General features: G+C 40.7%; 1 protein-coding gene across 12 annotated transcripts in view; it reads left to right on the forward strand.

Annotated features, from left to right (window-relative positions):
• magi2a (membrane associated guanylate kinase, WW and PDZ domain containing 2a) overlaps nucleotides 1–23,154 on the forward strand; it is a 273,490-nt gene that overhangs the window by 188,503 nt on the left and 61,833 nt on the right. For all 12 annotated transcript variants that reach the window (XM_004548382.3, XM_012918390.3, XM_012918391.3 and 9 more), the window contains 3 exons: nucleotides 149–364; nucleotides 2,682–2,892; nucleotides 8,296–8,375. In XM_004548382.3, coding sequence (XP_004548439.1) covers nucleotides 149–364; nucleotides 2,682–2,892; nucleotides 8,296–8,375 — 507 coding nt within the window. The remainder of the gene's footprint in view (nucleotides 1–148; nucleotides 365–2,681; nucleotides 2,893–8,295; nucleotides 8,376–23,154) is intronic.

Genomic DNA, 23,154 nt, shown 5'->3' on the forward strand with positions numbered 1-23,154 from the left:
CTTGTCAGTGATATCCATCTTTTAGATCCCTTCATCCTGCTCTCATTTTCACAGGGAATTTGACAACTTGGTGATATTATGTGATGTATGAGAATCTAAAGTTCCTTTGCACTCTACTGTACGTCTATAGCTAAACTTTGTTTTCCAGATAACTTTTACGGCACCCCAAAGCCTCCGGCTGAGCCCAGCGCTCTGCTGCTAAATGTAACGGACCAGCTGCTCCCGGGCGCCAGACCCAGCTCAGAGGGCAAGAGGAAACGCAACAAGTCAGTCAGCAACATGGAAAAAGCCAGCATCGAGCCCCCCGAGGAGGAGGAGGAGGAGAGACCCATTGTCAATGGCAACGGTGTTGCTGTCACCCCAGGTCAGTCCCGACAGCAACCTCCACAGACGCACAGAGGCAAAGGTCACTTCTGCCGAAGGCTTCATCATGACAGCAGGGTCTGAGGTCACGCTTGGGCTCAGTCTGATCTGCATGTTACAGCGACAGTCTCTTTAAGGGCGGTTGCCTAGCAACAGATGCAGGAACAGATTGTTTTTACATGCATTTCTTTGAAAATGATTTTACGGCAGATTATCACTTTTAATTGGTTACACAAATATCTTTATATGTAGTTTAATGACGTGATATATAAACAGTGAACGGCAATTCGCTCTCGCAGTGATTACCTCTGCGGCACAAACAGTTTATGATTAAAGCATTAGTGCTGCTGCTCTCTAGAATTTGATATCATTCATTAGGTACCATTTTTAAACAGTGTCTCAGAACAGATAGGCAAGGGGTAAACACATATTTTGCTCCCCAATTCAACAAAAGCCTGTAGGCTGTTTAAAAATCAACAAGGGCATTTTATTAAGTGCTTTCTCTCATTTGTGAATCAGCCCTGTAGAAAGTGCTGTTATCCTCTTTGTAAATACAGAAAATTGGCAGAAAAGGAGTTTAACATTCTGTGTAACAAGGCCAAACCTCTAGAGCTTGTCGTTATCCATAAACTGATAGAGAAAGGTGCCATTCTCTGCACTGAAAGACTAGACTAAAAAGACGTATCTAAGTATACCTTCTAGTGTGTTCACTTGTTATAACAAGTAAACACACAAACACAGATACATGGAGTTGCTCCGTCACGCACTGAAACCCGTGATCACATGAATAGGCGATCATAAAAACACCATTATGAGTTCGAATTTTGTGATTCCAAATCCAGAGCCACGCTTCGGTCCTGTGACTTTCTAAGATGGTTTCATGGCCTCAGGAAAAGACTTTCACTGCACAGCATCAGTCAGAGCAGCACAGAAGCTCAAGGAGTCTGAGTGCTGATTTCAGCTGATCCCTGCACTTACTTTTATATTGTGCTGCAGCTGTATTTTTGGATGTAATTACGGCTATATACTATGGAGCTGTTAAGGTGATATTTTGAGAAGGGAAGTTTGGTTAAAGGATGCAATATTGGTTTCCTTTTGGCAACGAGGTCAAACAAGGTAAGATTCATGATTTGCGGAAGAAAAACAAACAGAAAATACTCAGATTAAATGTTCTAAGGGTGAAGTGATGATTTTCCTTTAAATATCATATTTGTTTTACTGGATCAGAGACATAAAATACCTGAATTGATGAAAGGAAATCAGAAGCAAAAAAAAGTTTAAAAAGTAGATTGTGTGTTTTTTTGCATGTTATTTTACACTTTGACTTTACTTTCATTTTGTCTGGAGCCTGCTGTGGATGATAAAATAATATAAATCTCTGACATTGTGATCTCATTAAAACCCAGCATGTAAAAGCTAAGACTTTGACACAAGACCTACTGTATGGTAGTCAACTTTTAATGAAGCTGACATGATTTATGTTTTTACCTGCTTATTAACAGTAATCTCAATCTAGTGGTAGTGGGGGTTTCTTAAAAAGGTTTTTGTCATCTTTGGAGACCCCAAACTGAAGCAGAGCACCACTTTTATGACCAGAATGCCATCGGTTCAAATTTGTACATGAAGTGTTGAAAAGTTTTTATAAATCAAGAGTGGAAATATCTTCAGCAATAGTGAGATGCTCAAAAACGTCATGCTGAGGCATGTTGTTTGTTAAAGTGGGCAGCTTCTCTCGGCTCAGGAGGAGTTTTGTCTCTGAAAGGGACCGAGTGTGGGCTGACCAGGAGAGCAGAAGGGGAATCAATAGAGCACAGCAGGCTCTGTGATCTAAGCAGATCACTACCTCGCGCTTTCCCTCCCATAGATTATCTCTCAATCCGCTACTTTCATTTGTCCCCTCTTCACTTCCCTCCACCAAACCTCCTCTGGGATGAGCTCACACTTGCCATCTCTTTCTCTGTCTTCCCATTTTTCTCTCGCTAACACTTTCACACACTGCCACAACTCAAAGTAGGGCATCACCGCCTGCTACTTTCTCAATCTCTATTGTCTCCTCTGATTTATTCATCTTTCTGTCTTGTTAACCTCAATCACTCCCTCTGTTCCCTCCTGTCTTTCCCCAATGTCACCACTTCCTCTCACCTTTTTCTAATCACTCTTTCCTCTTTTTTCTGCCTCCACCCCTAGCCCCTTCTCTCAATCAGTCCCTTCACATTTTCCACACTTCAGCTCCCTTGTCTTTCACTCTCCTCGCCCTCCCCCGTTCCTCTCCGATGATAATGTCATGCCTGACTCATCTTGTCCTGTTGTCACCTCAGAATCAAGTGAACATGAGGACAAGAGCACAGATGCTTCAGGGGACGTCGGCCCGCAGATCAACCCAGCAGAGGCCCCGAGCGAGGTACCCAAAGATGATGGACAGATCCCGAAGATGGCAGTGCCCAAACCAGATGAGAACGATGAGCTAGGGCCGCTGCCAGACAACTGGGAGATGGCATACACTGAGAAAGGAGAAGTCTACTTCATAGAGTAAGTGTTTGAATGATATATGCATTCAGACTTTTCTCAGATATTCTTGAAATTGATGATGTTTATAAGTGATTTTTAAAGACCTCAGCGGGGTGTAAAGTGACAAAAAAACTTTAGCTAAAAAAACGTTCTTCTTTTAAAGTAAGGTCTCTGAAAAATGAGCAAAAATATAATTTTCTAGAACTTTCCTTTCCTTCACTTTTGTTTTTGCCATTTTTAAAGTATTATGTTAAAAAAAAAACTTATAGCAAGCCTGTTTTGATGATACATGTAAACAAAAAAACTTTTAAAATTGGAATTTGAACGTTGTTTTGCATTCCCGTAGTTATTGGAATATTTTCTTTTACCGTCAGCCATTTGTTGTGTGCAGCTGTGGACAGAATGGATATCTGTACAAACTCACGTCACAATAATTATAAATCCTTTAATATAGCAGTCCTCAACCTTTTTTGTGCCGCAGTATATGTCCGTCAATATTTTCATGGACCGGCCTTTAAGGTGTCGCGGATAAATACAATAAAATAAAACCAGTACTGGTACCAAAAAAAGAAGATTTATTCATAACACACAGGAAAAGACCCAGGGAAACCAAGTTAACGATAAAAACGATTTTTTTTTAAAAACTATAAAAATCGATAAAACCATAAATTTCACACCTGCCTCAACAATCGCGGCCCCGTACCAAACGACTCACAGACCGGTCCGTGGCCCAGTGATTGGGGACCGCTGCTCAAATATATCAGCTGACCATTGATGTCAGCTGATATTACTTCACCAATAAAAATATCTGCTTGCCAATCATCTGTTTGTGTTGGCTGCATGTTAAAAAATATCATGGCACGAAAAATTATCGGTATCAACTATGAGACAAACTGTTGCTTTAAACATTGGTGCTGGGATTATACAAGAATTTCATTAAAGGCATTGCTCTGTAATAATAAGCAGCTTACACATTTCTTAAAAACAAAAGTAGAAAAATGAACAAATTGATAATCGATTGAACTGATTGGACAGGTTGACAGGTGAAGTCAGGCATGGACTATAATGCTCAGAAACAACATTGTGATCTGTAGTGAGAGTAGGGACCAGGTGGGAGAGAGTCTGGTGAAGTGGGAGGTATGCTCTGGGGAGAAGAGGAAGGCAGGTGGAAAGGTGAAGTTGCAAGGACCACAGGTAGTGAAAGTTGAAGGGGTTTAAATACTTGGGGTCAACCGTCCGAAGGAACGGGCAGTGCCAAACCGAGGTGAGGAAGAGAGCGCAGGCAGGGTGTAGTGGATAGAGACGAGCGTTAGATGATGTATGGTTTGGAAACAGTAGCACTGACATAAAGACGGGAAGCTGAGCTGGAGGCAGCTTGTTAAGATTTTCAATGGGAGTGACCGGGATGGACGGGATTAGAAATGAGTACGTCAGAGGGACAGCTCTGAATCTGAGCGCCATACTCAGAGATCATGTCATTTGCCTTACATCCTAAGAAGATTGCTAAAGATGTGGTCACTTTATGTTTTCAGCACTGTTTAATTGCCTCTGTGCTCAGCACACACACACAGACTATATGTGATACATGGTGGTTTTAAAGATTTAAAGCTCCCCAGAAATACCTTGCTACGTAGAACTCTTATAAATGCTCTAAAGTTTAATTCATTGGAGTTGTTAGTATTTTACAGCTGCAGTAAAACCATGGGGTGAATTTTTATTACATAAGAATAATTGAGTTGCTGTGTGTTTTTGCAGTGGTGTGGTGGGAATTGCGTGTGCATTTGAGTTCTTGTAAAACATTAACAAATGTAGATATAGCAGAGAGGGGGTTTTGCAATTGCGAAAAAGTTTGGGGGCTTTTCTGCACCAGTTGATCATTTCAGTGATTAGGAGAAATCTCTCCGTAGAATCAGCTGAATCCCAGCCTGCTTGAGCGCACTCTTTTAACTGCTAGAAGCTTCGCAGCAGCACCAAAGTAAGAAATGAGACAGGGTTGTCAGCCAGCCAGGCACATGTTGTCTCTTCATGTCTATTTGCCACAGATGCAAACTTTTAATTCCTATCCTCTGCAGACAACTCGCCATATGTCTCCTACCCCAAACAGAGAAACCTCATGCTCCCACATCCATCAAGCACATTACACAACTAATTCACTTAGCCTACCGCATTTATAGCATCAAGGGTTTTTTTTCTACGCATAAGTGATGCCAGGAGGATGCTTGTCTTTGATTGGCCTCCAAATAAGATCAATTCGTTTACCTACTGCTCTTGAAGTGAGGTGTCTGAGAAGAGGAATAGACGGAGGAAGAGGGAAGGGAAAAAAAGTGATTAAAAATAGCAAAGGCGGAAAAAAGAGAGGGTGACAGGGAGGACAAGAAAATGAGTAAGGAGGTAGTACGTTTTATATACTATAGGTAGTAATGGAGAAGAAATGACTGAAAGGCTAAAGTAGAGGAAAGAAAAGAGAATAAAAAGCTCTGATGAAAAAGATTCAACATTTAAGCCAAAGACTTTAACTTGCACTGAAGTTCACTTCATGCTCTTCTGTATTTGGCATGAAGCTTCTTGTTCCTCTTTTATCTGTCCATTTTTTTCTACTCAGGCTTCTGTTCATAGCTCAAAGGACAGCAATGCACCATTCAATCAGTCTGTTACTTTAGTCCAGACTAAAATACCTCAATACACTTTGAGAAAAAATCTACAATGAAACAGCTGTGATTTCTGGCAAAGATGCAGTTTCAACCTTGTAAATATATAAAGATCTCTGCTCTGACATGTTTTGCCTATAACTAATTAAACAATTAATTGATTGATCAAGAAAATATATATTTTAATGAAATGTATTTATTTATTTTATTTATTTTCAGTTATTCAATTTCAGTTATTTGTATTTAAAATAACTGATTTGTATGACAGAAACGCCTTGTTCTGTGCAGCATTTAATACTAATCAGCAAATGTCAACATGTTAACTCAGTTAATTGAGCTAGTCACAGCGCAAACACAATGTTGCAGGGCTATAACAACTATCTGGTTGTTCTACGTAGTTTTTTTATATATATTTATTTTAATTATTCTAATATTCCAGCAATTAGTATTCTGGATAAACATCATCATCCAGCAGGTTGTTGGCACTCTTTTGGGGTCAGGATGTATTTTATCCATATAAAAGCAGAAGATTTTCCCTTTCAAATAAAATTATATACTTTAACAGCTATACAAGTTAGCCTAACCCTAACCTTGTGTTTTATTTTTTTATTTAACCTTTATTTAACCAGGAATGTCCCGTTGAGATCAAAAACCTCTTTTTCAAAAACCTCTTAATATTGAGTAAATGACTAATTTGAAAAGACACCGAGAACCAACAACAATTCGGCAGCTGTATAGAGGATGTTCTTATTTTTTAGCTTATTATTTCAGTTTAATATCCTGTAAATTATGCACTTGGCTATCAGATTTACAGTCTTAGCATCGAGCTGTGTGCTGTTTTTGTGGTCTGTGGGCTTTGTTTCTGGATTTTGTTTAGTTTTTTGCATCTTGGGAAGTTTTCAGTTCTCATTTAGTCCTAGTATTTTGAATCTTCCTTTCTAGTTGTATTTCATTACTGTTTCTAGTATTCTCATGTGTTTCCTTTTGTCTATCCTCCTGTATCTTTCCCATGTGCCAAGCTCAGTCTTGCGTCTGATTCCCTGGTTGCTGTCGCTTACTCCGTGTTGCACTTTGGCAGTTAGTTGTCTTTTGTGACTTACTTTTAGTTTTACTACCTCCCCTGTGATAGTGCTGAATCTGTGAACCCGTGTCTTCTTTCCTCCCAGCTGTGTCTTATTTCCTGATTAGCCCTCAGTGTTTTTATGTGTATAAATAGCCACAGTTTCCCTCTCTCTTTTGCCTCAGTGTCCATTAACCCTGTTGGTGTGTTTCCTGGTGTTACTCCTGTATGTATGGTACCTTACGGACTCTATGCCAATAAACAGGAGTTGGTTTTTTTTTTTCTGTTTATCTTGCCTGCTTCCTGACTCTGCATTTGGGTCCTAGCCCCACATTCCTAACAGCGATAAGCTCTATGGAGGTGTTAACAGAGACTAAAGGTGTTTTCACATCTGCGCTGTTTAGTCCATTTAAATCCAACTCTGGTTCATTTGTGCTGATTTGACCAGACTTGCACTCAAGTGCATCAAGAGGAGCAGTTCAGCAGTTTGTCTCAGGTCCGTTTCTAAACGAGAATGTTTCCTTTATGTTAACATGATCTACTCATAATCTGACCTGGGTACCAGCTGCATGCTGTAAACTGTAAGAGTAAACCAACTCTAGCCCCTGGCTGAAAAATAAGTCAGGGACTCACTTAGTTGTGTTATCCACCAGGCCAGACAAAAGCGACTACTTCTTGTATTTTATTTTGTTGCTGTGTGGTCTGAGAGTTCTCACGTGGTTTGTTGTGGCACAATTAGGTTTTCTTGGAGTCTGTTTGGAGTTTTATTTTTGTGAAAAGCAACCAAGCCACAGAGAAAAACTACTAGTTCACAAAGTCACCAGCTGATTCAGACGAGAGTGAACAAAGTGTGTCGGTGTGAAAACGCCCTAAAAGAAGCTGATTCATTGCACTTCAGTGAATCAGGTGAGAGAAACATGCCAGACTACTTTTTGCTCGGTGATTACTTTTGTGTTTTTCCCTTTGTCTTCTTTGTCATCAACAGACCATCACTTAACTTAACTTTATTATCTCTATATTTTGCATTTTGCATGTTTTCAAGACTGTTCCTCTCTGTAAATCTATATGTGTTTGACGCCTAGCTGCAAAGAAAATATCCTGCGGGAAAACACAAAAGTTAAAAGTATTAAAGAGAAAAAAGATATAAGAAGGTCTCCTCGCTGCATCCTCTTCCTTTATCTTCTCGCTTCCTTTATCTTTTTACTGTAGGCATTTTCAACACCTCCCCTGACTTTTCCCTTCCTACTATTGTTCTGTCATCATGAAGGGAGGCCATTGTGGGTCCAGAGCTTCAGACAAGCCGCGTAGATGCATTGCGCTTCCCTGGCACATCATCATATCTGATCTAGATCCAGCTCTCTGCCTGGGGCTCTGGCTGAATCTGCCAAGCCCACAGCTGTTCCTCTCCATCACTCCCCCAGTCACCCCTCTATCCATTCCTATCCCTTCTCCTCTCCTCCTCCCCCGCCCGCTAATGAGAGACAGTGAGCAAATTAAAAGTATTGATTGCCATTTTGTTAACCTAAAGCATTTTTCGTCTCTCTTGTCACCTTTTTTAGACGCAGGCACTCAAGGGAGTCTCATCTTTCCTCTCTGAAATGATTCTCTGGCTGAATTAAGAATCCACCAACCTCCTTCTCTCTCTTTGTGCCAAGTCTCCTCTCTCTCGCCATCTATCACACTGCCTCTCACGCTCTCTCTGTCTTTTCTTCACAGCCACAACACTAAGACAACATCGTGGCTGGACCCGAGGCTAGCCAAGAAAGCAAAGCCGCCCGAGGAATGCAAAGAGGATGGTGAGTACAGCAGCTCCATCGTCTATTCGTTTTTCCTCTTTTATGCTTTTCTGCCTCTTACATTCACTGATGCTAACTACACACTGGAATGTAAGTTGCTCACGGCATTAATTTCAAGAGATTAAAATCTTGCCTGTTGCTCTGATGAGCTGCATAGTGGCATGATTTCCTGCAAGTCGGTGGAAGGACATTTGCTAAATTGTGTACGCTGGTACAGGATTTGTATGTTTTAGGAGTTATGTAGAGGCAGCGCTAATGTGTGGCAGCCCGCGCTGCAGTTGATAGGAAGCCCCGTGATATGTGTGCTTAAAACCCAGGACCAAAGAGACTGGAGGTTACAAAGACTTCTTTATTCTCAACCGAGCGAGATCTGAAGTGTCCTTTATCCACCCACACACTCGATAAACACACAACAAAAAGAAAGGAGAGAGATGAATGTCAATGCATTTTTATAGACAAATACAAATACACAAGTGAGTTGTATCTTTCTCTTTTTTTCTCACATCTAGCCTTCCTGCTTCCCCTTTCTTTTTGTGCGTGACCAAGAGGGGGTTTATCAACTGAGTTATAGGCGCTGCGGGAGCAGTGCAGTTGAATATGAGTTGAATATGAATAATAGGATGGACAGAGAAGAGAAGTGACTACCTTGCTTACTTGTTTCTCTTTTCAGTGTATGCTTGTTTATGGTGGGAGGGCAGCAAGGTTTTTTCAGGATGCATATTCCTGGAAGCACATAAATACATTGGACACTGAATGAGTGTTCAGACGGCAAGTCATGTGAGCAAATGACACCTCGCCCCAGGTCAAATTTAACCTGCCCTGTGTTGCCAGTTGTATGACAGACAGTTACATATGTTGGTGTATTGTTTAGTTTTGGAAATGTGGCAAATATAATTGGAAGTGTACTAATAAACTTTCATGAGGCTACAGTCACAATACGGAAAACGGTAATTACAGACTTGGCACAAATTATTGCCAAAGTGCGCAATGAACTTGTGATCTCGTTCCCTTTTAGCTCGTTGCTTTGAAAACAGAGACCAGCTTTGCGACCACTCGCAGTCAGCTGCCGTCTTTAAACTGACTTTGGTGTGTCGAAACAGCAATAACATGGAGTCAGTCTGCTATCGGTCTGTAGCTGTGATTAAATCAGCAGAAATGACAAATCTGTCACCATCTACATTCACAGAAATTCACATTAACCAGTTACTCCAGCCAGAAATGTAGATTTGAAACAGAAGTTCAGAAATTCCTCTACAAATAATGACACAGTTCCTGCAGGATAGCAAGTGACACAGACACTCAGCCAGCTTACCTTTTAATGGAAATATAACCAGAATGCAACAAGTTGGCAGGCAGTTGAGTCCCTTGTTGCAAAGAGTTATTGGCAGTTTTTCTGCATTTGTAAATTCAGAGTGATTGCAGTTGGTCTTAGAGACAGAAGTTTAGAGACAGAAGGTGACATGTGCCATCATCTTTGGACCAGTTGGTCACTATAGCTACTTGCAATCAGAAGCTGAATGCGAAAAGAAAATCAGTAGGCTACCACTGATGTTTTCCTAGTTTCAAGGAGGCTGCCATCCTTCTTTTACTTTTTTTCTGTTGTCACTGAGCCATAGGCAGATGAGACAACAAGCTTTTGTGAAATAAAGCTGAACAACCACCTCAGTATAAAACATCTCAGCTATTATATGGAGTTTGAAATCATAACAGCTTTGGTGCTCATCTGCCAGCACAAGGTAACTGATATCTGAAACGCCTCGACAACAATTAAATGAATTCTGTAGTTTTGAGTGTTTCCAGAGATTCTGTGATCCTCTTCTTCCTCTCCTGCTGTGTTTTTGACTATACTTACGTTGCATAATTAAGTTACCTGGAATAAAATATACCTTAAGGTCGCCCAAGCCGAGATTCTACACAAGTCCATCATTTAAAAATTAGCTGAACAAATACTCAAATGGTGCAATATTCCTGCACAGCCCTAGAAATTCAATACAGACACTACTGCCTCCTCTCCACCTACAAATGAATTCCAGTGACTCTGACCTTTCATCTCGCACAAACACCTGATCAGAAATCTAATTTTCACAGCTCTTGACCTAACACCAGTCAGATTCCTTAAAAAACTAGAAAACGAATGATATTCATACCAGCTTGCACTGTTTTGTCTACAACTACTTCCTGCTCAACATGTTTTCATTTTCATAACTGCATAACTACAGCCTCGCAGAGCTGCATGGTTATTGTTTTTCAATCAACTACACATTAAATATTCACTGGTGTGTACCATGAAGTTAAATAAAATCTACATCCTACATAAAGTACATAAGATGATGAAGGATTCCGGCATGTTTTAAGTGAAAATAGAAATATTTGTATTTGCGGTTTGGTAGCATTAAACATGGGGACTCATAGCCTGTTTTAACCTTCCAAAAAATTGCCTCTTATTCAAAAGAACCCCCATGTAGTCACTGAAACTCCCCTTTCTCTCTAAATCTTCAGACATTAAAGGGAGAATGATCTCCAAGATGATGAAATGACACAGAAACAAAGACAAAGGCGCCTGTGAGGAATTAGTCCAAATGTGATTGTGCTTTCATCTCCAAGACTTCCAATCCTATTTATCCACCAAGGACACACCACATGAGGAGATGTGCTGATATTTGCAAGGATCGCTGCTGATCTTCTCGGGGCATCTCATCCACTTAGTTAGTCCCAGCGGTACGAATCAAAGTCAGGCAAGAGAGTGAACTGTATAGCAGTTGATAACAGTGGCTTCAGGTCGGGATCAGCCGAATGAAAAAGTTCAGTGACTGCACCTGTAAAAAAAAAAAAAAAAAAAAGGTAAAAAACGCACCTGTTTGAAATATAGCTGTTATCTCCTTCAAGGTTTTCTCCTTGTGCACCTTCAGCACTTATCTGCAGGTTCACTATGCGCCTTAAAGGTTTAGAGATCAAACAGCTTCTGTGTTGAAATAACGCAGCTTTAATGTTTAGGATCTCTGGTCATGAGAAACGGGTCTCAGTTTATTTTAACTTCTTGAAGTTTAAGGACGGTCAACGAAGCATAAATTGTGGTTTCTGTGTCATCATCGCCAGTACACATGATATTGAATATAAGTAGGTTTTTTTCTCACCATCACCTTCCTCCCCAAAGCTAAGTCTTTGCAACTTCTTCCTCTTTCCCATATTGAAATTCACATTTAATGGAGTCCTGGGAAAACAGTGTGGCTCATCAGGGATACAATCTTGAGGGATGCAACAGCCAAATTTAAATTAGTTACAGTTTTTGTTTTTTATAGCTGTAGTCATTGAACTTTGTGACTGCTCAATTCTCAAGTGGAAAACACAGGAGAATTGTTGAGCTCAGTAATAAGTTATAGCTGAATGCTGCACCTCAGTGGGTCAAAATGGGCAAATTTCCTTATAGTTTGGAATATTGAATTTCCTGAAAGAGATTTCTGATTTTGTTACGGTGTTAACTGCAAGCGCACGTTGTTATGTGGGTTAAACCTCGACTTAAAGAATCTTATTTAATTCTGGGATCTTTTTAGCCATCTCACTGCATCAACATCTCAGCCTCACACAGCTTTTGGTTCATTTGACTTTGTGTTCGGGGATTTGTTAATTCCATAATTAAGCTGTTGACCTCTGTATTTATTTAGCTTTCAGATATATTTCTTTTGACGATCCAAGACTTAAAGATCCGCCAGGGAAGATAATACGGTGGTGTGCACTTTGCTCTGCTTTGTAGGTTTTAGTAACTCAAAGTGTGTTTCTGTGTCAGCAGCCATACGAGATGTATGTAGTTCAGCCAAACTTCCACAGCCTGGTGACACCAGCCACCCCTGAGAGCTGAGCTCAGTTAGGAGAGAAAAGCTGCCTCTGTAAATTCGGTATTGATTGGGGGAAAGGTGTGGGCGTGTGCGTGTCCATGTTTGAACCCGAGCCATGCTCTGATAAGCACTAACAGGATCGTGGGGTGGAGTCTCTGAGGTGTGACGAGACAACAGGGAGAGAGAAGGAGGAAGAGGAGTACAGTATTAAGTCAGACTTTGAGTGTAGAGGAGAGGAGTGAAAGTGAAGAGCACACATGGAAGAAGTGCTTATGCACTGGACTTAAACCGCAATACTTAAGGTTCTTTATTACAAATTTGATAGGAGAATTGTACTGTCACCAGAGTACACTTAAGGAGGAAAGCTTTGCTTTGTTGCAAATTATTTTCGTATCTGGTCGTATCATTTCTCTAAGTCAACTGTTATCTAGCAGTTGCGATTAAACAAAAGGCTAACAAGGCAAGAAATAAGGAGCCAGATGATCGAGCTTGTTATCTCCTAATCCTGTGAGATAATCACCAACCTTAGTCAGAGGGACTTGTGTACTTGGAAAAGTGTGAATATGAAATTTTTTTTAAATAAATGTATATAAAATAAAGTGATTAAGTGATCGACAAAGCCACTGTGACCATGCCTATGTTACACGGCTCTGAGGTAGGTTTCATTCTGTGGAGGGAGAATTTTCTTTGCTCACAGACGAGCCGAATCTCTTACGTCAACACAAGACTAAGGAATACGAAAGCTGCCTGCATAGGTCATACATACTGAAATACACAATTCACAATTTGCTTTAAGTACTAGTGACGTGTTTAATCTTAGTATAATGCATGATATTTTAAGTGTTTTGGACGTAAAGCCTTTCATCTTAAAAGCAGCTGGTAACTGCAGCTGTCAGACAGATGTTATGCTGTTAAAATCTACAGTTTCCCTCCTAAAATGAGGTGAAATAGAGATTTAAAAAACCCCAACTGGCTGTTTAGAACCTCAGCGCTGTACCTAACAGCCATATGTGAGTAAATGTTTTCACCTCTGGTGAAGACAACTTGTTCCCTCTCATGTTTAAAGTCAGTTGCAACGCATACAACCAGATTCTGTCAAAATATGCGCAGAAATGTGTGCTCGGGTTAGGGTGCTCATTCCTGCATGTTCAAAGGAGCGTCAGCTTCAGTGAAGACAGAGCAGCTGACATCACAGGCGCCTTGTAGTTACATAACTCGCTCTATATTTCTCCCTCACTCTTTCTGCCTATATTTTTTCTCACCTCCACTCTCTACCTCTATATCCTCTATATCATCCTCTCTCCCTCGTGTCCTCGTGCCTCTTCTTTTTTGTTTTGGTTTTTTAAAAAAAACTAGGACAGGCTTTTTACAGAACCTCCCTCTTTGCTTTTATTCCCACTCTCTCACTTAAAATTGCCTGGTTGTGTTTTTTTTTTTCTATCCTGCCAAATATTTGTTGGCCTGGAAAAAAATTAACTGAATGGGCCATACTCTTGTCCCCCCCTTTTTACTTATTCAGCTGGTTTTCTCCCTTTTATTTGCCTTCACAGGTAAAGAGAAAGAGAATTCCCCCGATAAGTAAACTAAAAGCAGTTTGTTCTCACTGTTTCTTCATGTTTAATTAGCTGTCAGTTTGTCCTATCTGGAGAAGATATGCTATATATCAGGGGAAGTTATACTACATACAGTATAACGTAGTGTATGAATAGACGCATAAATTGCAGGGAGGGATTATTACTCTGATCGTGCTTAATCGTATTACAGCGCCTCTTGTCTTTTGCCTCTGTGAATCCCAAAAGACGGGGCTCGTGCATACAGAGGGCAGCAAACGCAGACAAGTAATTACATTCTGGTCATGTGAGGAGCTTCACGGCCAAACACACAAAGTTATTATCGTGTCTCACAGGCTAGCTTTGGGCTCACACTTCCTTCTTGTGCTCTCTCCAGGGGAACTAGCAGGACCAGCGTTTTACTCGTTTTTCTTTGCTTTTCTCACATCTGCAATTTAAAAAAAAAAAAAAAAAAAACGGCATCCAGTGCATGTATTTGTGTGTCCCTCCGATACTTCATCACTTCTGTCCAGATGGGACAGCGCTACTCCAGCCTGGGAAATGCCATCTCTCCTTTCGCTGTGATGTCAATTTAGCCAGCTCAGCGGGACTTTGTAGATCGATTTTGTGATTTTTGTGGGGTGCAGGGTGTTGTTTGTGAATGTGAAGACACACTCACCCTGCAGTGAGTGTGTGTGCACTTCTACAGGTGAGTTATTATAGATGGCGAAACGCAGCGCCCTCCTTCACCTTGAGCCTTTCTGCAGCAGTCGGGAGCGGAGTCGGAGGGGTTGGGGATGGCAGGCGTAGATGTCGACAGCATGATTGATGGGTGTATTTTGAGAACATCCCCAGCAGAGCATGCCTGAGGCCTGGAGATTGGATGCAAGGAAGACTGTGTGGCAGGTGTTTGTGTGACATGCAGCTTCTGAATTAAATGTCATTGTGTGAATAACAGTGTAAATACCAGCACTGCACTTTTTTTAAATTAGCATAAATAAACCTAGATGATATATACAATACTGCATTAAGGTAATTTATGTTGATTTATGATGATTTTAAGGATACCTTTAAGCATTATTATTTATTTTCTTTTGAAAAAATGAGACAAAAAGCAAAATGAACCTAAGACTGTGCCACAGAGCTTCCCTGGTGCCCAAAGTTATTAAAGGATACTAACAATCAAAAGGTCACACCGTTATATCCCTCCACACGGGTATTGAAGTTCAGGAAGTAGCAGAATATGACCCACATAATTCTGCTGCCCAGAATAGTCAGTAGTGCATTAAATGTGTACTACTCCACAGCAACGATCCAATGCATTATTTACTTTTGTTTGAGTAATGTTTGCTGCAAACTACACTGTCCGGCTATGATAGGAAAATACTGAGCCTTTTTTAAAAGTGGAGCTATATTTGTGTGCGTTCTATAAAAGATTTACTTCTTCAAAAGGAACTGTTGGGTTTGGGTCTGAGAGCCAAAAAGAGGGTAAAGAGCTGAGAGAAAGATTAATTTATAGACTTTTTAAACTCCATTTTCCTTTTTAATTCAAATATTCAGAGCCGATTTTAATACTTGAGATCGAGGTGGATGTCTTTGCAAAGTGTGAAAACTACAGGGAAGACCGGCATTGTTTTTAGACTTTCCACTATGATTTATGGTGGAAAGCACTGTGCTGCAAAGTTATTAATGTTTTTTTTCATTACCCATGGCCTACCATACCACGCCAATGGGTTTCTTTGATTTACAAAAGTAGCATTTCTTTGTAATGACAGTAGACTCAGTTGCGCTTATTTTTCTTAACACATCTTTGGCTGTTCATCATCTGTATTGGAAATGGATGGTTCATTAAAGTTTAAAGCTTTCCGAGTGTACTTGCACTTTATTATGTTAAAAGAAGGATATAATTTGTATGGGTTATTATGCAGTGGTGGCACATTTTCTGTGGTCTATGAGGCAAAATAAGAGTGACACCCGTGATTTAGATGTCAAGTAAGCTCACTTTAAAGTGCTTTGTCTGTGACTTTTAAAAAAAGAACAGTACATAATTCTGCTGATTCAGGTCTGTGTTTGTTATGTTCTTCTGTACTCAGATATCAGTGTCAGATTAGGAACCAGTCAGATGCTTATCTGGGCAAATATCCATACAGCCAATCACACAGCAGCAACTTGTTGCATTTAGTCATGAAGAAATGGTCAAGACCTGCGAAGGTCAGACCAGCCATCAGAATGAGTAAGAATAGTTGGTCTGAGTATTTCAGAAACTGCTCATCTGCTGAGGCATTCTCAGATATTTTTAGATATCTCTAAGTCTGACAAAGAGAAAATATCCAGTGCAGCAGTTCTCTGGGTGAAAATGCCTTGTTGTGTGCCAGAGATCAGAGGAGAATCCTTCAAGCTGATAGGAAGGCTACGGTAACTCAAATTATGTCTCATGACAATAAACGTATGTAGAAGTGTACAGCACATCCGGTCTTGAAGCAGATGGGCTACAGCAGCAGACAACCACACCGGATGGCACTCCTTTCAACTAAGAGCAGGAAACTGAGACTACAATTTGCACTTGCTCACCAGGGGGTCTTGATTTGTGCTGTAGCATTTGGTAGGCAGGATCAGAATTTTTTTATAATCAGCATAAAAACATGGATCCATCCTGCCTTATATCAATGATTCGGGCGTAATGATGTTCTGGATATTTCTTTTGGTACACTTTGAGCCCCTTAGTACCACCTGAGTATCATTTTAATGCCACAGCCTACCTGAGTATTGCTGACCAAGTGCATCCCTCTGTGACTGCCGGGTACCCATCGTCTGATGGCTGCATTCATGTCACAAAGCTCAGATCATCTCAACCTGGTTTCATAAACATGAAAGTGTAACGGCTACAGTAGCAAGGTGTGCCTAATAAATGTCTGAGTGGATCATTTGATCTAAAATTAAGCATTTTTATATCAGTTAGTTTATACAAACTTGTTTACAGAGGTATGTGAACAAAGTCTACCCTAATACATTATTTTATGTTATTCACAGCATCCTGGAGGCTATAACGAAACACTATACTCTACATAATTACCTTGTTTAACACCTAACAAAAGGATTTCACAAATTTTTCTCTGACCCCAGCAGGATGAAAAAAGAGTGCTTCGGAGGGTAACGCTAGAAACAAAAAATAAAAAGGAGAAAGCGTGCGCTTGTCTGTTTGCAGCTGCATGCAGCTGTAAGTGTTTTTCCCAAAGAGTTTATCCAAATAAACCCGAACTTTGGAGACAACAGAGGAGGGGATAAGTGCCAGGTCACACTTCAGTACATCTCCTCCTGTCACTGGAATGCCCTGATAAGGTACAAGCTTGTGAATTCTGCTTTTTTTCCTCACTTTTATTCTACTGCTTAACTGTTGTCTGCTTGCTTTGAGTTAGAGACCAGTGAGACACTGAAGTAGAGCAAAGGAAAGGAGGGTTTCCACGCCACGCAGGTGCATTTAAAAGGAAAACAAGCTGTGGAAAAAATGGCAGCTCATTGAAATGGAGAAATATACAACAGAGGAAAACACTGCTGCCAGCAAGTGACACAATTAACTGATTTGCTGTCAAAGCCACGGCTGTTGCTTTGACTTTTCCTGTCACGGCGCAGATGTATTGGTTTATTAATCATCTTCTGAAAGACTGAGTAAACAATCTTTGCCCAGTAGGAAAAAAATATGTGTGGTATATATCTGTTGGACCCGCATGTGACAAATACAGCAGTAAATCATGAGCACATCACTGTGTATCAAACCCTGTCACAGCCTGTGTGGTTTTAAATCACTGTAAGCAGATTCAGCCGTATGATTAACTGACAGCTGTTAGAATGACTCAGCTTGTGCAGTTGTCCCCGGGGAGCCATAGCTTGTTGGCCATGTAGTCACAGAAACATATGCACATGCTGAACTACAAGTTTGCTGCACTGATAGTAAAGAGCCGCCAAAATTTAAACACTCCATGAAAGGCAGTGTAGTTGCTGGACTTGAAGTTCATGACTGATAGCAAGAAGATTCATAAAATTTGTGATGGGAGCAGCAGATCGCTTACTTGTGTGGAGCAAAGCACAACTATCCACCAATGTGACGCACCGACTAAAGAAAAAAGGAGGGGGCGATTTGTCAGTAGATCGGTCTTATGGTCTCAGCTGGAGCTAGGATGTCAACAGCCCCTCAGCCCAAGTGCATCATGTCAAGAGGAGTTAGCTAATGCTAACATGGTGCCAAGCAAGCTGAGGACACATTTAGAAACCAAGCATCCTTTCTGTCAGGAGCACAGGAAGCAGGAGCTTTTTCTGGACCGTGTCAGTGTGTCTGATGAGTTGATGCAGGTGATTTCTCTTGTAGTGGAGCTTATTGCAAAATTTAAGAAAAAGTCATGCAAAGTTAAAAAGCTGCAAATGGGGTATCTAAAATGATTTTGTCTTTTAGTATACTGATAAGAAGTACTGCCAACATGTTTGTTGCATTAAAATTTTAGCTTACCCTTTGGTGTTTCTTAAGCATTTAACATTTGAAAACCACAGATCTAACTTCCAAAGCACAGACACTGACGCATTTCAGTTAGATTTTTTTGTTAAAGAAATAAAGTCCTGTAGAACGCACAGTTATTTTCTTTCCCTATAAAACATTTGCATGACAGTTTTTGCTAAAATCATTTAAACTTACATTGTTTAAATACATTTTTAACTTATTGAACCTAGCATTAGCCCACAATTACAGTACATTGGGTTATAAAATCTGATCTCGACCGCATCATGGGATGACCCAGCTGATACCTTCCCGTACAGGCTGTGCCTCCGCAAGCCGCTTTGTAACCCACCTCCACCTTAGTCCTTTGCCCATGATTTTGTGTCCAAAGGAAAGTGTACCCCTCTGTTCAAGGACAGACAAAAAAAAGCCTTTTTATTACTTCACCTGAAGAAAGCGTGCTTCCACATAATAACTAGGATTTCGATTTTTCTGCTTCTGTGTGCCCCTCTGACAGACAGCACGTCCCTGTCTTTGTTAATATTTTTCATATCTACTATCATCGATGCTTGTTGTTTTCCGTACTGGAGGGTCTGGTTTCTTCCCTTCCAAACAGAAGGGGAGAGCATGTCACCAAATGTAGATTACTGCAGATGGAATAACAATTTTCGCCTTTTTCAGTTTACCACCATATTAACAGTTTTTATCTTCCCTCTCTTTGTCGACTCATTGTTATATTCCTTGATGTGATATTCCTACACTTCCTGATCAAGGAAGAATAAGTTAGCAACCCCCACTTTTCCAGCCTCCTTTTTTTAAAATGCCTTCTGTTCTTCTGCTCTAGTGTGACAGAAAATGGTAAACTGCGCTTGTCTTGCAGGTGAGGCTTTTTCTGCTACGTCTTGTTTGACCATCAACAAGCCCAGAAAGTCTCAGAAATCATCCGACGGGGCCGGTGAGCAGCTCTCAAAGCGCACAGGCCCCCTTTGATTGCGGTTTTGATTATGACAGACAGGATAGTCATTATCAGCACAAAACTGTAGAGTATTTTTTTAAGTGCTGATTGGAGAGGCAGCCGAGTTCATGAATTATAGGTTAGACTGACTGAGAAAATATTGAGACTGAGTTCATCATCACTTTCAGGTCTTCTGAAAATATTCAGTTTCAGTCACAACCAAGTAGGTTTAGCTCTTTGTTGTTTGGTGGTTCCTGAGAGAAATAATGATGGCGGCGTTATGAAGAAAAAGACTTGAAGAGAGCAGGAAGACCTTCGCTTAGATATATACATTTACATAGACACGGTTCATTACATACTAATGTTTGAGTGTTAAATGTTCCTGATTTTTCCATTCAGGCTTTTAGTACTGCAAATTTCTGCTGAGCTTCACAGTGGGCCGTGGATAATCTTAAAATAAATGGCTCCGTTTTTCTGCAAACACCACTATTTATCATTTTGAACAAAGTGGGTGTTGAATTCACAGGTAGTCTAGTATATTAATGTTCAACTGAGCAAGTGGGCAGCAAGTTCTGTCCCTGCGACAAAAACAAATAGTGCTAATACCTTATTTCATCTGCCGAGACATGCTGGCTTTAAATGTGTGCACAATGTGGTTCTTCTTTCTGCAGTAGCTGATGTCTACAGTGGGATTTTTACCAGACAGGCAGAGTTTTTGTTGCAAGCCAAGTCAAGTCAAGTTGCAGTAGACAGATGCCAGGTAAAGGCTTAAAAAGGTTCAATAAGTTATCATATTTTTCTTTTTTTACACTTCTTTATATGCTTTACAAGTTGCTTTTTGCTTTTATTGTGAAATAGTCACAGGAAATGCTTTTATCAACCAGGTTAGCCTCACTGTTAAAAATGCATTTAAAAAAAAACAAGATGCTGATTATTTATTGAGGTTTTAAATATTGGAAGAGAATAGCTGTGCAAACAGCTGGCTGATGAGTACTTTGCTTTTACTCTGTAGCTCGGCAACCAAATTTTCTGTGTCCTGCTAAGAGGCCAATTTATTGACTGACACCTTTATTAATGTGAGGTTGTTTGTTGAGCTCCACTGCAAACACAGTTGACAAAAAGCCTTGAACGTTGGCTTTAGTATTGAATGAAAGATACAATAAAAAGTGTTGAAAAAAGAAAGTATTTTTTTTACAGCTACAGTTAGGATGTGAAAATGTACAAGGCCTCTTTATCTTTAAAAAAAAGTTATTTTATCTTAAAATAAAGCAATATGCAGATAAGTCGTTTCTTTGTATCTATAAAATGCTTTAAGGAGAAAATTATTTCTATCCATCATCCCTCTACCGCTTATCCGGGGCCAGGTTGCGGGGAGGGCAGACCTCCCTCTCCCCGGCCACCTCCTGCAGCTTGTCCGGGCGGGGGACCAAGGCATTCCCAGGCCAGCCGAGAGATTTAATCTCTCCAGCGTGTCCTGGGTCTGCCCCAGGGCCTCCTCCAGGTGTGACATGCCCGGAACACCTCACCCAGGGGGCATCCTTGTAAGATGTCCGAACCACCTCAACTGGCTCCTTTCGAGCAGCGGCTCTACTCTGAGCCCCTCACGGATGGCTGAATTTCTCACCCTATCTCTAAGGGAGAGGCCAGCCACCCTTCGGAGGAAGCTCATTTCTGCCGCTTTCATCCGCGATCTCGTTCTTTCAGTCACTACTGTAGGCACGTAGATCGACCAGTAAATTGAGAGCTTCTGCGGCCACAGCACCGTCTGTCAGTCTCACGTTCCCTTCTCCCGTCACTTGTGAACAAACCCCAAGATACTTAAACTCCTCCACTTGGGGCAGGGACTCATCCCTGACCTCCCTGAGAAAATTATCTGATTGATTTAAATAAGTATTTTATGTGTGTCTGTCTTTAAAACAGCGTGTGATTGGCTTTTTAGATGTTTTCATTAAGCATTAAGCAGTTGAACCTCATACCTAATACAGTTACCTGTTTCTTTTTTAGCTGACAGTTGGTGATGGGTTTCAGGCTCAGTTGTGCAGTTAAACCTAATATTAGAAGTCACTTCAGTCACTGGACATAAAGTTAATTGTCTCTTCACACGTTTGCACATTTGTGACTTCTGCCTGTAATTTAAGGATCTATTACCACTTGTTTCAGACTTCTTCTTGGTCTGACTATATATATATATGGGTTCACTGTTATGTTTAAGAATAAACTTAGCCTTAATCAGATGCCTCCCTTATGTAAAAAGTGTCTTGGATGATCTAGTTGTCTTATTGTGATGGATAAAAATAAAAGTATTAAAAGCTTTCACAGAGCTGCAGGGAATGTGCCTCTGAATACAGACCAGGTGGCAATTCAAAAAGAAGCTGAAATAATTAAGCCGGTATTGTAGTATTGAAACAGCTTCTTTGTCGTCCGTGGCCTTTCATACACTTTTCAGCTTAAATTTGAAGTTTAGAGAATTGATGCTGGGCTGCTACTTACAAAGAATGCAATCTGCAGTAGGTAAGTCTAAGCTTTTGCGACAACAACGGTCCATTTATTTCTTGTTAGATCTTTATAAATTGTGTATTTCATTGAATTATTGAGCTGATTTTGTGTTCTCAAATGTGTTTTTCATACCTTCTGTCAGTTAGTGGACTTTGTGCCAGTGTTGATCAGTAGAAACGTACATTAATCAGCTGAGAGAAGTTTCTCCCAGTAGGTTCAGTGATCGAGCCTGAGCCTGAGCCCTCGAGTGGGCTGCATTCAAAGGTGACATGATAGATGAAGCCCTGTGCAGTGCACTATCCGGTAAGACAGAACTTTAATTTTTGGTGACTACAAAAGGCTCAGGGCACTGAAAATGATTCAGTTCACCTTGTTTGCTTTTCAAAAGGTGGAAAAATGAAAGAATGGGGGGGGAGAATGGGGGGGGGGGGCAAGAAACAAGGTCCTGGTGAATCCCTGCGGTGTTTGAGGGCTGTGTGGTTCGCCACCTTCTTTGTAAGACCAAATTGGAAAAAGTAGAATAAAAAATACACTTGTGAGCGTGAAACCTGACTTCAAAAAGTTTTGGCGAGACTGCATGTGGTAAGGTAATGTAAGATAAAAGGATACTTTTGGAAGGACGAAAGCGAGAGAAAGAGGAAAGAGAAAGAGAGATTATGGAGCATAATAGTGGCAGAAAATATGGGAAGATGCCAGGATACCTCCTGCTGGTAGTAAGAGGCGCTCCACCTGTGACTGCAGGATGAATGTGGTGGCATGACTAGCAGTCGTAAACATTTTTCCCCTCGCTTCAGGGCTTCATAATAAGAGCTCCTACCTGAAAATTCTACACTGGCTTGACATTTCCTTCCACTGATAAGAAGCATTGGTTTTATATTGCATACACACACACACACACACACACACACACACACGCACACACACACACACATTCGCCCAACTTGTCCCTAGGAGTGAGTGCTTCATTGCAGGCTGCTGACAAAGAGGTTATAGACTACACTCAGTGGAGCCAGACAAAAGAAAGCGAGCAAAGAGACAATCCTCCTAAGTTCAGCATTTATCATCATGCTGCACAGTAACAAAAACAGCACTGCAGTGTGGGCGCATTTGTGTAAAGCATGTAAGGCACTGAGGCCATAATACCACATGAACACATTAAACAAAGACTATGTAAGTAATGCTGAATTATAGCCAGTAATCACAAGTAGCAGCTAGCAAAGACATTAAAACAGTAAAGAAAAGTGTTTAAGTCTGCAAACTGACTTCCCCTGTTTCATAAGGTTTATTCGCTAAGAGAGGAGGTAAATAACTATCATTGGAAACGCATGAATCCGTTCCCTTGAATTGATTTGGGAGTAAAATGATTTTGCTGCAAGGAAGTCTTATCAGCAAGAAACATGAGTAATCAGGGAATCAGAGAGATATAAACATTTGTTATCAACAGTTAGTTTAGACAATC

Source organism: Maylandia zebra, linkage group LG17 (assembly GCF_041146795.1).
Source record: "Maylandia zebra isolate NMK-2024a linkage group LG17, Mzebra_GT3a, whole genome shotgun sequence".
Classification (NCBI taxonomy): Eukaryota; Metazoa; Chordata; class Actinopteri; order Cichliformes; family Cichlidae; genus Maylandia; species Maylandia zebra.